We start from the raw sequence: 15,519 nt of genomic DNA, 5'->3' as shown, positions 1-15,519 counted from the left end.
ACAGCAATTTACATGGTAGATTCACCTGCAGATGATGTTACCTAACAAGCAATGCAAGAGAGGAAAGGAAACCCCAAACCTGTTTGTAAGTAATGCTCAGTATTTTCAGCTACATCTGGCAGAGTTTATTGACTTTGATGAATCAAACAGAACTGTATTAAAACCACGAAGATGTGTGGAGCCTGAGCTGACTTCATGATCTTAAGGGGGTGAGGGAGGGGCAAACAGACAAGACTCAGCGATTTCAGTTCCTCTGGGGATTCAGCTCTCTTCTGTTGATGTCCCATGGAAGACTTCCATTCACATTGGTTATTGCAGGAGTCCCTTGGTGCTGGGGTCTGGCTCTGAGTCTGGTGACTTGCAGTGCAGTAGAACTCAGCATAGAATCACAGGATTGGAAGAGACCTCAAGAATCATCTGCTTTCAACCCCCTGCAGTGGTGGCCTAAACTGTCACACCCCCTCTGCCATAGGCAGGGACACGTCACACTACAGCAGGTTGCTCACAGCCACAGCCAGTGCTTCCTACAGGGGGTCAGTCACTTCCTTTGAAAGCCATCCCAGCTTTGCCAGTCACCCCCGCTGTCTGTATTGTTGTGAGAGCTCCTCCACCTTCACCCCACACATGAGCAGCAGAGAGGTTTGTCCCCTTCCCAGCGCCCCGGCCACCGCAGGCCTGTTCTCGCCTCCAAGATGGAATGTTTACAACCCGCTCCAGCTCGGACCTGCCTCGCTTGTCCCTCCTCACCGCCCCCCCGCCCCGGGGCCGTGTGGAACGCGTTCCACCACCCTCGACAGGCGGATGTCGGTCACCAGCAGCCTTAAGGCGGGGCTCGCAATCTCCTCGCCGCCCGCGTTTAGAGCGGAGGAAATGGGAAAGAGAAAAGCTGCGGCAGGGCCACGCTGCGGGGCGAGAGAGCGATCGCATCGCAGGCGGGAAGGGCACGGCGCAGGCCCCACCGCCGAAGCCCAGGCGGAGGTGTCCCTGCCGGGGCTCCACTGCCCCCCACTGCCCCCCGCTTCCCCACCGCCCGGCGCCGCCGGCAGCCGTCGGGGGGCCCCGCCCCGCCCCTCTCCTGGCCGCGCGGTGACTCGTCCCAGCTGCCACGTCTGCTCACTGACGTCACTCGGAGCCGGCCCCGCCCCAGCCAATCGGCAGTGCCAACCGCCGCGCCGAGCCGCCGGGGCTCAGGGAAGAAAGGGCTGCCCGTGCGCATGCGCCTCCGCCGCCGCGGGAGCCGACGGGAAAGCGAGTCCCTCGCTCTCGAGAGCTGCCGCCCAGAGGCACGAGCGAGAGGCGGCGGCGCGGACTCGCTTTCCCGGCAGGCTCCGCGGCCGGCCCCCGGCCATGTAAGCGCTGCTCGGCAAGAGGCCGCCCCGTTTCCTGGTTGGGCTCTGGCAGCCATTTTGGGCTGAGGAGAGCGAGTGCGGAGGCCGTGGAGCAGGCAGGGCGCCGGCTGAGGGGCAGGCCGAGCCGAGCGCCGGGCGAAGGCGGCAGCTGTTGGACGCTTGCATCTGCGGAGCGCCCGCTTCGGCGGCGGGAGGAGCCAGGCCGCGACCGCCCCCCCTCAGAGCGCACTCGTCGTCCCTCGGGCCGCGGGCCCCACGGACATGTCCAGCATGAATCCCGAATAGTGAGTGCGGGCAGGGGGAGGGCCTGGACGCGGTCGTGGGCCCCGCCGTACCGCGCCGTGGGGTCGCGATCGGGCAGGCCGCGGGCGGGGCGGGGGGGGTCGGGGAGGGGCAGGTGGCCGCCGCCGGCGGGTCTGACGCGAGGGGGGGGTGGCTTGGATGGGTGGGCCGAGCAGTTGGGCCGCAGGGCCTCCAGCGACCCATCGCCTGCGCCCGGTCACCGAGGGAGCCGGCCCCCGGCGGCCGTATGGCTGCGGAGGGCAGGCGCCAGGCCTGCTGTTGCGATCCCCGCGGGGGTTGGGTTACGGGCACCGGGGTTGGGGAGGGCGGAGGTCAGCCGCACGGCAGGCCTTGAAGAGTTAACGATGCCCCTGCTGTAAATCGGCCCTGTGAACCGGCTGGCTTCTGCATCCCGGATCTCTCCTCCGGGAGCGCTGTCGGCGATGAAATAAGTATGGGCGCAGCCGACGGCGATTTTTCCGGACCTCGAAATGCGCATCGGAGACCAGGCTCCAACAAGTGAAGGCGGGGGGCGGCAAAACCAGCTCTTTGTGAAAGCCGATCGTCCTGGCTGCTTGCTGCTGGCAGCTTAATAGTCAGAGGTCCACCCTTCACTTTAGCTGCAAGTCATGTGTGTGTCACATGGCTCTTGCAAAACACTTCTTGCCTATGTAGATTTTGCAACGCTGTGACTTGATAATGAAATGCTCTTGGGGCTGTCTTGAGCTGAAATAGCACTTGCCTAGAAAACCTGGTGATGGCACAGTGGCTTTTGGGAGGGTCATGGTACCTGGTCGTGTGAGTGTAGCCGTTTTCTCTTAATTGGCCTGCTCAAGAGCAAGGAGGTCTGAGTCCTCTGGTCAATAGTTGTCCGTATCCTGGCAACTGTAAGAGCAGTGATTTGCCCACCAGGGTGTCGAGGACAATAAACCTTGTTTTGCTCGTGGATTATTTTTGTTTTAGTAAGAGGAGAGGCTTGGGATTAGTTTTAAAAGCACTTTGTAAAACTGCTGCTGCCCTCTCAATGCTTCGCTGTTGAGAGTTGGTAGAAGTATTTCACTGCTGCTGGCCTTGGTGCTCCAGTTTGGGATGGTGAAGCCACTGTGCTCTGTGTAACTGAAGTGGTTATTGAAATGCATGTCAGGTATGAATTTACTACCCTAGGTACCCATGGCCTGTGTCCACAGATGGCCCTACCATCTACTGGGCCTTGAACCATGCTTGTCCTCACTGATAAGGCTTCTGACTTGCATGGTTGTGGGGTTCTGTGTTCTCTGCTTATGGTAGCGCAGCTGCAAGCACTTTGGCCTTGTTAAAATCACCTGAAGAGCTGAGAGGAGTTGAAGGTAATGTAGTCATGAGCTAGTGTGAGGGAGCTGCTGAAAACTAAGAGTACAGCCAGCAACTCAAGTTACATCTTGGCAAGATATAACTGAGCAACCTTGCTTGTGTGGCTTTGGAAAACACCAGAAGAGTAGCTGGAGTTAGTCAGTGGGTGAAAGGCCAACAAATTGTTGGTACTTGTGTGGCCTTAGAGATTCTCAGAGTTAAATTTACCTTGCAGGCTGGGTTTTGTAGTGAAATGCTGCCTGCAAAGCATTAGGCCACAAACACTGCAGTACTGGGTTGAAAGGGGCTTTAACCACAAAATATTCTGGCCATGCCTGAAGCCTCTCAGTTTTCTAGACCCTAATGCAGAGTTGGTTCCCTGCTGTCAGGTATTGAGTGCTGCTTTGAAGGTGGAGAAAACCTTTTGAGGGAGACTTGTTCTCAGTGAAGAGCATGCATGGTGAGGACTGCTGAGCTCTTGCAAGTAAAACAAAGAGGAAAAGCTGTGGTGCAGGATGGATTTGCAGTACTCAGTCGTCACTTCCTGACAGGGTTGTGCCTGCAGGATGAAGTTGGGATGTGGAAGGGTGTGGTGAGATGGACAGAAAATATCTGTCACTGATCTGTATGCTCAGGTCAGTGTTAAACCTGGAATGGGATTTATGGGATTGTGACATTATTCCTGCTGGCTACCTGGAACAGATCCATTTGTCCTTCCAGAAGTGCCTTGCCCCTAACAGCACATTCTCACTTCCCTCTCACAGCTTCAGATCAGGCTGTAGCCCCCAGTCCTGCGTAGCAGTCATGCCAGAGCTCTTGTCAGGGGTCAGTGAGATAGCTAGTTAAGGTTGCTTAATCAAAAGCCTCGCCTTCTCCAATGTTCCTGTTGAAGTTAGAGAAGCAGAAGCTGCTTGGGGCTCTGGGTCAACCTAGAGAATTAGTTGAATGGAGTTGAAGGAGGATGGATGAGATACTCGTGCTAGCATTTGGAAGCTAAGTTCACAAAGCACCTGCCCACCTAGCACTGCAATATATTACTTGTGTGGTTCTCCCCCAACCTCTCATGGTGTTTAAATGAGCAAAATGGCAGTGTTGGCTTATTGTGGCTAGGGCCCTTCAGGTTCAGCGTTTCCTATGCCTTCTGCAGGCTGACTGGTGGGTGAACAACTACCTTAACAACCAGCTGGTACCAGGAATTAATCTTGCTCAGTGTGCTTGACCAGCCTTACTCTTACTGGATCTTCTTCCAGGGAAGATGAGGAGGTGAAGTGCTTTTTAGAGTAAACCTGGTTTGGTTTTTGTTTTGTTGGTTTGGGACTCTTTATTCTTCAGGGGTGTTGGAGAATACCTGTTGTGGGGTTTCACTTTTGTATGACAGGGTTGAGTAAATGACTGCTGAGTGACAGCTTCTGGGTTGCTGGAACCACCTGAAGTTGTTTGTGCCCTAACCTTGCCAAACAACTCTGCAACGTGGCATTACACCTTCTGGAGTCTGTTTACTGACACCAGCAGTATGTAATCACAGGGACAGTCAGGCTCTTCAGAATTTCTTGGGTGGCTGAACAGAGTGGGGATTCGATTGTGTCCTGAGTACCTGTTTACAGTAAACCAGCAGCTGATACCAGCAATTGAAGCTGATTCCAGCTGTTCCTTGCTGGAGACTTGTAACTGCTTAGCCCTGTCTGCTTTGGCAGAAACCCTGACATGGGAAGGAGAAAAATCCCCAGTACAAACAGCAATACCTTAGAGGTCCACAGGTCCTTTGTTCCACACAGCCTTGGCCAGGCCTGTCCTCAGCTTGACTTCCCAGTCTTCAGCTGAACCATTGTGTGGAAAATGTTTGTAAAAGGAGGATGCAGCTCTGCTCAGAAGTTGCAGGGTAGTCTTGGAGGCAAGAGGCAATTAAGCTTAGCACATCTGTGCTCTGTTTCTTTGGCAAGTTCCCGTCTCCTCTTCCTGATGGGGAGGATTTGAAAGCCTTGCTCTTACCAACAGTGCCTACCTGCCTTGCTGCACTTGTTCTTCCAGTGTGCTCTCTGGAGTGCCAGGTGTGACTTGCTTATATCCATGGTGAGAAGTGGCTGAATGATACATCTGAGTTCGCACTCTGTGCAGGGAGTGTGGAGAAGGCTGTGCTGCAGAGCTCAGCGTGCTTCAGAAAGGCTCCCCCAAACTGGGGGAGGCCTCATGTTTAAGAGCAGCAGGAGTGGAGTGGCTTTCCAGGAGCAAATCCCAAAACTAACCTGCAGGCTTGTTGGGCACACTGGTGTTCACAGGTTCAGCAGTACTGGTGTGGTTCAGGCTAGGAGCAGATTCCTGCATGGTTTTGCAGCTTGTTTTCACTTTCTTTGATAAAAGGGGTGGTGCTGGGGACAGCTCTTCAGGGTGCAGCAGTGCTTTGTGACAGGCTGCTCGTTTGGGTCTCAAGGCCATTCTGTAGGTACAGTGGCTTTAGGCCCTTTGAAAGGGAGGCAGAGTGTTGTTGGAATATGGGATCACTTTAACTCTTTGAAACCTCACTAGTCAAGTTCTATTGAAGTTGTGTGAGCTGATGCAGGTCTGAAGTGTTAATCCTGTTCAACAAAACCAGGTTTTGGTAATGCTGTACCCATTTCTAAGGTCAGAGGCCTGGGTGAGGGCCAATTCCAACCATGCTGCAGCTTGACTGGCACTGGCCCTGGTTTTGGTGGGGATGAGGCTCAGGCTGCCATATGAGCCTGTGGTTTTCACCTGCCTCTGAAAATACTGAAGTGCAAAGTGAGGGAAGGTCTTAATGGCAAAGATTTAAGGCTTGTGGGTTCTTGTTAACTTACTTAATAGTAGGGCTGTGTATGAGCCATTATTGCTTCTGCACAGTGAAAGATTTAATAGCAGGGTAGATCTGGTTGGGAGCTGCTCTTAACATTAAGAGGAAAACAGGTTCCTTGGTACTTGGGGGCTGGGGAGACTTGAGTTCCCTTTGGAAGCAAGAGGAGACTCAAGTGAATTTTCAGACTCTTGGCTGAAGCCTTACCTACACCAGGAAGAAATCTTCCCCATTAATTTCAGTGAAGACAAAGTAGTGGTAGTATTCATGTGCTAGCCTTCTTAAGGGGATTAGAACATGCTGCAAGCTCTAATACTTTAGTGCTTACTGTAAGTAGTAATTTCACTTCAGGGCTGCTGAAAATTCTGGTTTTGCAGAGAACTGACCAACCAAAACTTCCTACTGAAGCAGGAAGGAGCTGTTTGAAGGGTGAGGCAGTTGGTAGCTTCAGTTTATGCACAGTGCTGGACACAGGTTTAACAGTGGAGCAAGTTTCAGGGCCATAGTACCTTACTAATACAAGCTAAGAAGTTGTAAATGCCTCTGGCTACTTTTGCTGTTGGCTGGCCCCTTTGCCTCTGTTCTTGGATGGTGCTGGGTTTGAGGCAGCAGACCTGGTCAGAACAGCTGATGGTGATCCTTGGGCTGAAACGTTTGTGGTGAGGCATAACTGTCCTGTCAGTGTGGCTGTGGTGGTGCTTCTGCAAGTGGAGCCACAGGAAACACAAGCCTCCCTTGAAGCACGTGAGGGAGGCAGTGCTCAGGGCTCTGGGTTGTGAGGTGGGATTTGGATGACACCTTAGGGGCTTACTTGAGCTTTGAGAACCATGGATTTCATCTGTGCTCACCAGTGTGAGAGTGCAAGTGCTTCTGGTCAGGAATAATGCTTCAGGTGCCTTGAAGCTGTTGAGATGTGAGCTGAGATGTAAGGGGACATCTCCCCTGGGTAGTTTGGATTAATAACTTGTTCTGCTGAAGTCCTCTTGTGTTACCTGAGAGGTGGAGTAGTGAGTTCTGTGACTGTGCACTGCCAGGTATCCTTTGAGGTTGGGATTTGGTTTGGGGGGTGGGGGTTGTGTTGTTGTTGTGTTTTTCTTTTGTATTTCCAGATGCCTTGAGTTTTTAGCTTTATTTTTAAGGGTCAGTTTATTAGTTGCTACATTTAGAATCCTAGAGTTGTTAGGGTTGGAAGGGACCTCGAGGAGCAGCCAGTTCCAACCCCCTGCCATGGGCAGGGACACCTCACACTACAGCAGGTTGTTCACAGCCACATCCAGCCTGGCCTGAAAAACCTTCTGGAATGAGGCTTCCACCACCTCCCTGGGCAGCCTGTGCCACTTCTGCTGCAGAAACTGGTGAAGGCTTTAGATGAATGTGTTCTTACAGCCTGGGCCCAGCTAAGATGTGATTTGGGCACTTGAGTATAGGAGTGGTTAACTGAGTAGTTAACCATCTGTTTGGCTGTTATCAGCTGGTGATGGGTGCAGTTTCCTGGCTGGATCCCTGCCAATCAGTCAGTGACGTTGTGAGCAGGAATAATAGGTGGAGGCAGTTTAACTTCAGGCATTCACATAAATTCTATCTTGTCAGTCTGCTGAAGTGGGCATAGAAATACATCTGCTGTAAACTAGTGGTTAACAGGGAACAAATCCTGATCCTGGACACTGCAGGGTTGAAAAGCTGTAAAGCTTAAAATGGGTTAGTGTAGAACTTAGAGCAAAATAACTTGTCAGTGGTGCTTTGATGCCTTTTTCTCTGCCACTGTATTCCTAAACCTCCTCCTCAGTGATAACACAAACCATGTTTTGCTAACAATGAAATCTTCCCTAGCCTTTGAAGTGTAAGACTGGTTTTGGTCACTGATGATACTGTGCTTGTTCCCTTGGTATTGTGAGAACTCAACATTAAGCAAAGAAGTGTCAGCCCTTCCAGTGTAACTTGAATTCCTGTTCTCATAGGCTGGTGTGGAAGGCGGCTGTTCATTTGCAGGAAGGATCTGGAGGTGCTGGAATGTGTCCTGAGGAAGGCCATGAGGATGAGCAGAGGGCTGGAGCTCCTCTCCTATGGAGACAGCCTGAGGGAGCTGGGGTTGTGCAGTCTGGAGAGGAGAAGGCTCTGAGGAGACCTTCTTGTGGCCTTCTGAAGGGGGCTCCAAGAAAGCTGGGCAGGAACTTTTGAGGGTGTCAGGGAGTGATAGGACTGGGGGGAATGGAGCAAAACTGGAAATGGGTAGATTCAGATTGAATGTTAGGAGGAAATTTCTTCCCTGTGAGGGTGGTGAGACACTGGCACAGGTTGCCCAGGGAGGTGGTGGAAGCCTCCTGCCTGGAGGTTCTTCAGGCCAGGCTGGCTGTGGCTGTGAGCAACCTGCTGTAGTGTGAGGTGTCCCTGCCCATGGCAGGGGGTTGGAGCTGGCTGAGCCTTGAGGCCCCTTCCAACCCTGACAATTCTATGATTTGTTTTGCTGCAGTCAATGGTTTGTGTATTTAAATGACACATTGTGCTGTTGGGTTCTGCTGGAACCTAAATGTGGGTAAATTGAGGAAAGAATTAAATGCTTTTGGTGAGCTACATGATACTGATGAAGCTGGGCAGTGGAATCAAGCCTTTGGCCTGAAAGAAGAGGCAAAGGCAGTGGCTGTAGTGGACAGTGGGCTGTTACCCCTGTGTGCTGCTCCAGTCATTGAACCAAACAGGGTGGCTTGCACTTAATTGCAAAGCAGGGTTTTAATCTGAGCTAGACCTTGCAAGGGGGAAAGCAGGACTGTGTTAATGATGGGATGCTGGTGTGGCTGTCACCTAGAGGAGTTTCCTAGGGAAGCACAGCTGTACACAGACACTGTGGTGAGAGCATCTGCCTCACGCTTCTCTTACTGAGTAAACCATGAGACTGTCTAAACTGGACAGAGAAGGCTGCAGTTGTAGGGGGCTTCCCTACTAGTGAATTCATGTGCCTTTCTCAATCATCACTCTGTACTAGCTGTAAGGAACTTGATTTGCAGTTGTGCTTTTCATTAAGTGACTTAATTTATTTTCTCCCTCCTACAGTGACTATTTATTCAAGCTACTTCTGATTGGAGACTCCGGTGTCGGGAAATCTTGCCTTCTACTTAGGTTTGCAGTAAGTGATCCTCTTTGAAAACTTGATGTGGCAAAACCCCACCAGATCCTTAAGAACCTGCTGTCTGTCAGGTCTGGTATACCAGGGAATAAGCAAAAATATTGTAGCCCCCTCCTGTCTTCTGCATTTGTTTCTAGCTGATGTGTTTGGGTGATGTGGAAAGGGAAAAAACCTATCAGGAATACATCCTGTAAAGTTTGATTCTCCTGTTCCTGCTGCTTGAGGAAAAGAGAGCTTAATTCAGCTTCCAGCATTACCCTGAAACCAGAACAGACTTGGTCTGGGGTGTGTGGCTTGAGGCTTGAAGAGCACAAATGTGGCAGGGCGAGACCTTGATCACTTACTACTTGATCTGAATTTTTACAGCCAGGGGAAGTTTATCTCCACTGCAAGAGCCTCCCAGTTGCTTAGCCAGAGGGAGAGGTCATTTATAGAGCAGTGTAGGAATGCTGAGGCCTTGAGCTTTCTGCAGTGACTGGGTATGTGGTAAATGTTAAGATTGCTGTGGAGTTTGATGCAAGAAGCTCTAGTTTTCTTGTCAGCAAGAAAAGTTACAAGGGGTTTGACAGCTCTGAGTAGAAAAAGCTGGAGTCCAGTGAGCTCCTTACCTACTTCTGTGTCAAAGTACAGCATTGCATGGGTGTGGGAGGAGAGAGGGAGCAAGGGACTATGTAGGCCATCACTTCAGCAGCTGCAATCTTACTACTGCAGGGTGAGGGCAGCAGTTTTGCAGCTGTGGGAAGAGCCTGTTTTGTGTTGTCCCTGGGAAAAGGTGGTCTGGTGTGTGCAAGGAGCATCACCTCAGTTAAAGCTGTCCCAGGGAGACACTACACCCACTGTGAGCACGGGAAAGGTGTGACCTGCTCTGCTCCCAGAACTGGAGCAGTACTCCCAGATTGGTCCAGCCTGCATCTCTTGTTGAGACTTCTGAATGTTGGGTTCATGTAAACAGTGCAGCTTTTGGGGGGTTGATGGCCACTTTATGTGGTGTTTCTTGAAGTAGCGTTTTTTTCCTTGAGAAACTTGACTTCAGGGTGGTTGTTTTTTACCCTAACAGCAAGGGATCACTGCAGCATTCACTTGCACCTCTTCTGCCTGATGTAGGTGCAATGGCATCAGGCTTTTCAGATGTAGCCTTTTGAGTGTTGAACTGTTAAGGAAATAAATGCTGCATCATTCTAGGTGGTTTCATTCTTGCTTGCACGTGTTCCCTCAGGCAGATCTGTTACCCAAGGTGTTTTCCCACTCACGACTCAAAGCAATCCCTTGCTGTTGTGAGAGCTGTTGGCTTCCTAAAGCCTTGTGTGGCATAGTTCACCTGAAGGTCTATCCTACTGGTACTTGGGGAACAGAAGCTTCCTTCCTGCTGGCAAGCTAATGGTCACTAGAAGGTAGCAAAGGCTGAACCAGCACTTTCTGTGTGCCTGGAGGCCTGCTGGAAACTGCAGCTGGGTCCATGAAAGCTGCTACAAGCAGTGCTGGGCTTTCCTCTCTGTATTGGCACAGCCTGCAGAGCAGGCAACTTAACACAGGTGCCCCAGCTGTAACCAGCTAGCTGCCCTAGCAACCAGCTGTGGCTGCAGAGGATTTGATGTTCAGATGTGGTGTGTGGCTGAGGCAAAGCCTCTGACTTGCAGGAAGCTGTTGTGTAGTACAGATGAAAGACCATCCAAGGAAAATAAAAAGCTGAGGCATTTTAATGACTGTAATGGTTTTAAATAGCCCTTCAGTTGGCCAGCATGGGCAGGGGCTTTCTGAAACTAGAGGTGAAAAGGACTTCACAGGACAGGAGTTCCAGAGAAGAGGCTTTTGGGCTGGTTTGGGGACCACAAAACCCCCACTTTGCAGGAGTTTTGAAAAGCAGCCAATGCTTAGCTACCTGCAGGACCTTCCACAAAGTGTCACACTCCCCTTGCTAGGCAATTAAGCACCTCTGTCTGCTGGGTGAAATCAATGAGTAGAAAGGAAGTGGAGCTGGCTTGACTTGTGTTCTCTCTTTCTCCTAGGATGACACGTACACAGAAAGTTACATCAGCACGATTGGTGTGGACTTCAAAATCAGAACTATAGAACTAGATGGGAAAACAATCAAGCTTCAGATAGTAAGTAGCATTTCTCAACCCCTGGCTACTGTAAGCTGGCAAAGCAGAGTTACATTCCTGGCTGCTGGTGCTTACCTTTGCACTTTAACCATTCCAATAAGCACTGTCTTCCCTGCTGGAGGAGGCTGGGCAGTCTCCACAAGATTGCAAGGCTTCCTATGACCTGCCCTTGGAGAAGGAGGCCTGCCAAGGCTCTGCCTGTTGGAGATTCACTGTCCCAGGAAGAAAAAGCTGGGATGTGTAAAAGGCAGCCTGGGCTGTGGGCTAAAGCCCTGTGCTGAGGGCTGTCCTACCCAAACTGCTGGAGTTCTGCAGTGCTTTGCAAGGGTTTGTGTAAGAGCAAGAACTTAGTGACACTAAAGCTTAGGGGGACTGTTGATCTACTTGAGAGGTAAGAAGGCTCTACAGAGGGACCTGCACAGGCTGGGGCCAGTAGAATGAGATTCAACAAGGCCAAGGGCTGGGTGCTGCACTTGGGTCATAACCCCTGTGAATGCTCCAGGCTTGGAGCAGAGTGGCTGGAAACTGCCCAGCAGAGAGATCTGGGGATGTTTCTTGCCAGCTGGCTGAAGATAAGCTGGGGGTGCCCGGGTGGCCAAGAAGGCCACCAGCAGCCTGGCCTGGGTCAGCAATGGTGTGAGCAGCAGGAGCAGGGCAGGGATTGTTTCCCTGGACTCAGCACTGGGGAGGCCCCAGCTTGAGTCCTGCTTTCAGTTTTGGGGCCCTCACTCCAAGGACATTGGGCAACTGCAGCAGGTTCAGAGAAAGGCAGTGAAGCTGGAAATGGCCTCAAGCTGCACCAGGGGAGGTTTAGGTTGGATATTAGAAGGGTTCTCACCACTGGAACAGGCTACCCATGGAGGTGGCTGAATCCCCATCCCAAGAGGTGTTTCAAAGAGGCAGAGGTATGGTGCTGAGATCCATGGCTTAGTCCCAGCCCTTGGTAGAGTTAAGAGAATGGCTGGGCTCAATTTTAAAGGTCCTTTCCACCTGAAACCCTTCTGTGATGCCACAGCTGTCCAAGATGTGTGGGTTCCACGGCAGCTGGTGATAGCAGGCTGCATTGCCTAGTGCTGGAAGCTCTGCTTTTGTTGACTGGAGTGGGAAACACTGACACAAGTGCTTGTGCCTGGGCAGTGTTTGCTGCTTGTGCTTTTGGCCTTGGCATAAGCAGGGGACTAGACTTGGCAGTTCTTCCCTCTAATCTTGAAGCACTATAAAAGGGTGACTGGATGGAATGAAATCTAATATCTGTGCAAGGTCACACAATCCTTGTCAGCCACTGCTTCCAGCTCAGGACTTGAAGGCAATGACTTGGGGTTTCTGGGCCCTGTTGTGGAGTAGGAGTCCAGTTTACAGCCAGAGGCCTCAGCCTCCACACTTGAATGTAGCTGTCCTGAGTCCAGAGCAGCCCACTGGGAATGCTGCCACTGCTGAAATCTGCCAAGCAGCTAGCCCTGTTCTGCACCTGGCTCCAGAGAGATGTTTGGGTGAGTGCTGATGTCCTTCCTTAACTCCCAGCAGGAGAAGGGGACCAGGTTTGCTTTGAATTGTTGCACCTGCTGCCTGCAAATACTTTTGCTGCAGCTCCTGTGCTAAGGAAGCTGAAGAAAGTGGTGATGGTAGAGACCCACATCTCTCTAACCTTAGCTCTGCCAGGTGTCCAAGCCCTGGCTCATGTTTGTTGTTCTAACCACTGAACTGTGGCTGCTGCTTGGGTCTGAACTGCCCTAGTGATTTATTTCCTCAGTGAGGTCTCTGCAGTGCCCTTGTCAAAACCCATGCCAAGGAGCACTCCCAGAAGTGCACCTACTGAAGTGTAACTTTCTCACCTGGAACACTTGGATCTTCTCAGAGCATCTTAGGTGTCTGCTGGTGTAGAGCCATCGGTGTGGCTGTGGGCTGGATGGCTGCTGAGCTGCATTGCTGGTGGGGGCTGACCCTGTCCTTTGTCTTGCAGTGGGACACGGCAGGGCAGGAGAGGTTTCGAACCATCACTTCCAGTTACTATAGGGGTGCTCATGGCATCATCGTGGTGTATGATGTTACAGACCAGGTAAGTGTTCAACCTGTGCCTGGAGAGCTGCTCCAGCTGGAGTGTACCAGGCTGCTGAGTAAATCAACCTGGGACATTAGGAACTGTGTTCTCCAGGCTGCACTAAGCTTTATCAATCCAGATGTAGGTGGCAAGTCTCTAGTTTGGGGCTAAGCCCAGCTCTAACAGGAGTGGAAGGACCTGTGGCTCTAAAGCAGTTGTGTCATAGGCTTAACCTCAGGCTTGGTGGGCAGGGAGCTGAGTGTTCTATGTGAGCACTCTCGCTCTGCCTCTGGCTGCAGGAAATCAGTTACTGATGGAAGTTGATGAAAAATTGCTGAGTGTGGCATTTGAAACCAAAACTTGTCTGTGTGGAGGACACAGGTGAGGCAGTGTGTTCTGTGGGAGCAGCTCTGAAGAGGACTGGTGCAGTTACCCTGTTTGAAGGGCTCTTAGGAAGTGTAGTTTCCTGACCAGGAAAAGGAGGATCGGTTCCATCACTGACTTGATCAGCACAGCAGCTCTGCACTTCTGCAGGCAAAGGTTGTTCCAGCATCTCTGCAGCGGTGTCCTTTGCACCTGCTCCTGGTGCTTTCTAAATGCCAGTTTCAGCTGTGCCATGGCTTATCTCTGCTGCTGGAGGAGGAGGAAGAGTCCCAGATAGTCAAAGTTGTCTGTTGAAGCTGTGGAGCAGCAAAGAATAAGCAGGGGGAGTACAGCAAGGGAGGAAGGAAGGGCTGATAGTGAGGGAGCTGGGGTTGTTTAGCTTGGAGAAGAGGAGGCTCAGGGGAAACCTTATTGCTCTCTACAACTACCTGAAGGGAGGTTGTAGCCAGGTGGGGGTTGGTCTCTTCTCCCAGGCAACCAGCACCAGAACAAGAGGACACAGTCTCAAGCTGCACCAGGGGAGCTTCAGGCTGGAGGTGAGGAGAAACTCCTTCTGTGAAGAACTAACCGGCCAGTGGAATGTGCTGCCCAGGGAGGTGGTGTAGTCCCTGTTGGTGTTCAGAAAAGGACTGGATGTGGCACTTGGAGCCACAGTTTAGTTGTCAGGAGGTGTTAGGTACTAGGCATAGGTTGGACTTGATATCTCTGAGGTCTTTTTCCAGCCTGGTTGATTCTGTGATTCTATGGGGCAAGAGCTGTGTAGAGCGGATGGTGACACTCCTGTCCCAAGGCAGTCAGGCTCATGACTCTCACCAAGCACAGATCACACAGCTCCATGCGTTCTGCCACCTTTCTCTTGGCCAGGGCTCCTGCTGACGGTTCTCTTGCCCCCTAGGAGTCTTTCAACAACGTGAAGCAGTGGCTGCAGGAGATAGACCGTTACGCCAGTGAGAACGTCAACAAGTTGTTGGTGGGGAACAAATGTGATCTGACCACAAAGAAAGTAGTAGACTATACAACAGCAAAGGTAGGTCGATGTTTGCTTGGTGAGCACCTCCTCTGGATTGTAATGCCCTTGAGTAAGTGCTGGAGTGGGAAAGGGCCTTGGTACGCAGGTGCCACAAACACGAGGAGCCGGCGGCGCTTCGGGAGCGGGGTGGCGGTGTGGGACTGGTGGCCGACGCGCGCCCGGAAGCAAGGCGAGCGGTCGGCGCCTGAGCTTACTCCAGTTTGTCTCCTCGGTTGGCAGGAATTTGCAGATTCCCTTGGAATTCCCTTTTTGGAAACCAGTGCAAAGAATGCTACAAATGTAGAACAGTCTTTCATGACCATGGCTGCTGAGATCAAAAAGCGAATGGGGCCGGGAGCGACGGCTGGCGGTGCCGAGAAGTCCAACGTGAAAATTCAGAGCACTCCAGTCAAGCAGTCCAGCGGAGGTTGCTGCTAAAACTTGCCTCCCTCCCTTCCTCCTCCTCTTCCTCCTCTCCCCCTTTTGTCTCACAACAATTAATTTGCAATCTGAAAACCCAAGTGAAAACAAAAAAACAAAAACCCCGCCTGAATTGTACTGTATGTAGCTGCACTACAACAGATTCTTAACCGTCTCCACCAAGGTCAGAGATTGTAACTGGTCAATACTGACTTCTGTTTGGGTTTGGTTTTTTTATTCCCTTGACTCAAGACAGCTTCACTTCATTTTCAGAACCGTTTTAAACCTTTTCTGTTGGGGGGTTTCGTTTCTTTTGGTGGTTGTTCTTTTCCCCCCTTGCTGTGCTGGTTTCTAAACAGGTGTCCTCCTCCTTGCTTCTCCTGATAACCAGACTGCTGCCCTGTGGTTGGGTTAGGACGTGTTGATTTTGTTTCACTGTTTCCTATCCAGGCATGTTTAGCTTGTGTGGGGGTTTAGTCTTTCTGAAGATGAAGTTTAGCCATTTTGTATCCAAACAGCACAAAGGGTGTCTGTCACTTTCCATGCAGAAGATTTAGTGAAGATGTCTGTAAGATCTGATGATCATCATCATTATTATTATTATTTTTCGCTAGTTCCTTCTTGTAGAATTATCAATGGGAGCGATCACACCTCTCTGATCAATAGTTTCTCTTCATCC

At 51.4% G+C, this 15,519-nt stretch overlaps 1 protein-coding gene across 1 annotated transcript; it reads left to right on the top strand.

Moving 5' to 3' along the window:
* Nucleotides 1–1,388: 1,388 nt before the first annotated feature.
* Nucleotides 1,389–14,959, top strand: RAB1A (RAB1A, member RAS oncogene family). Its single transcript, XM_054177219.1, has 6 exons — nucleotides 1,389–1,633; nucleotides 8,815–8,887; nucleotides 10,894–10,989; nucleotides 12,950–13,045; nucleotides 14,307–14,438; nucleotides 14,661–14,959. Exons 1-6 carry the CDS (start codon nucleotides 1,611–1,613, stop codon nucleotides 14,856–14,858), a joined length of 618 nt encoding a protein of 205 aa, XP_054033194.1. The 5' UTR covers nucleotides 1,389–1,610; the 3' UTR covers nucleotides 14,859–14,959.
* Nucleotides 14,960–15,519: the final 560 nt, after the last annotated feature.

This window comes from Dryobates pubescens, chromosome 39 (assembly GCF_014839835.1).
Source record: "Dryobates pubescens isolate bDryPub1 chromosome 39, bDryPub1.pri, whole genome shotgun sequence".
NCBI classification, from domain to species: domain Eukaryota; kingdom Metazoa; phylum Chordata; class Aves; order Piciformes; family Picidae; genus Dryobates; species Dryobates pubescens.
The sequence above is the reverse complement of the archived record's forward strand: the minus strand, read 5'-3'. Positions and strand labels throughout refer to the sequence as shown.

Coding starts and splice junctions, on each gene's coding strand:
- RAB1A (XM_054177219.1), top strand. CDS start 1,611: ATGTCCAGCATGAATCCCGAATA. Junction 8,888..10,893: donor GCCTTCTACTTAGGTTTGCA/GTAAGTGATCCT, acceptor TCTTTCTCCTAG/GATGACACGTACACAGAAAG. Junction 10,990..12,949: donor AAACAATCAAGCTTCAGATA/GTAAGTAGCATT, acceptor TTTGTCTTGCAG/TGGGACACGGCAGGGCAGGA.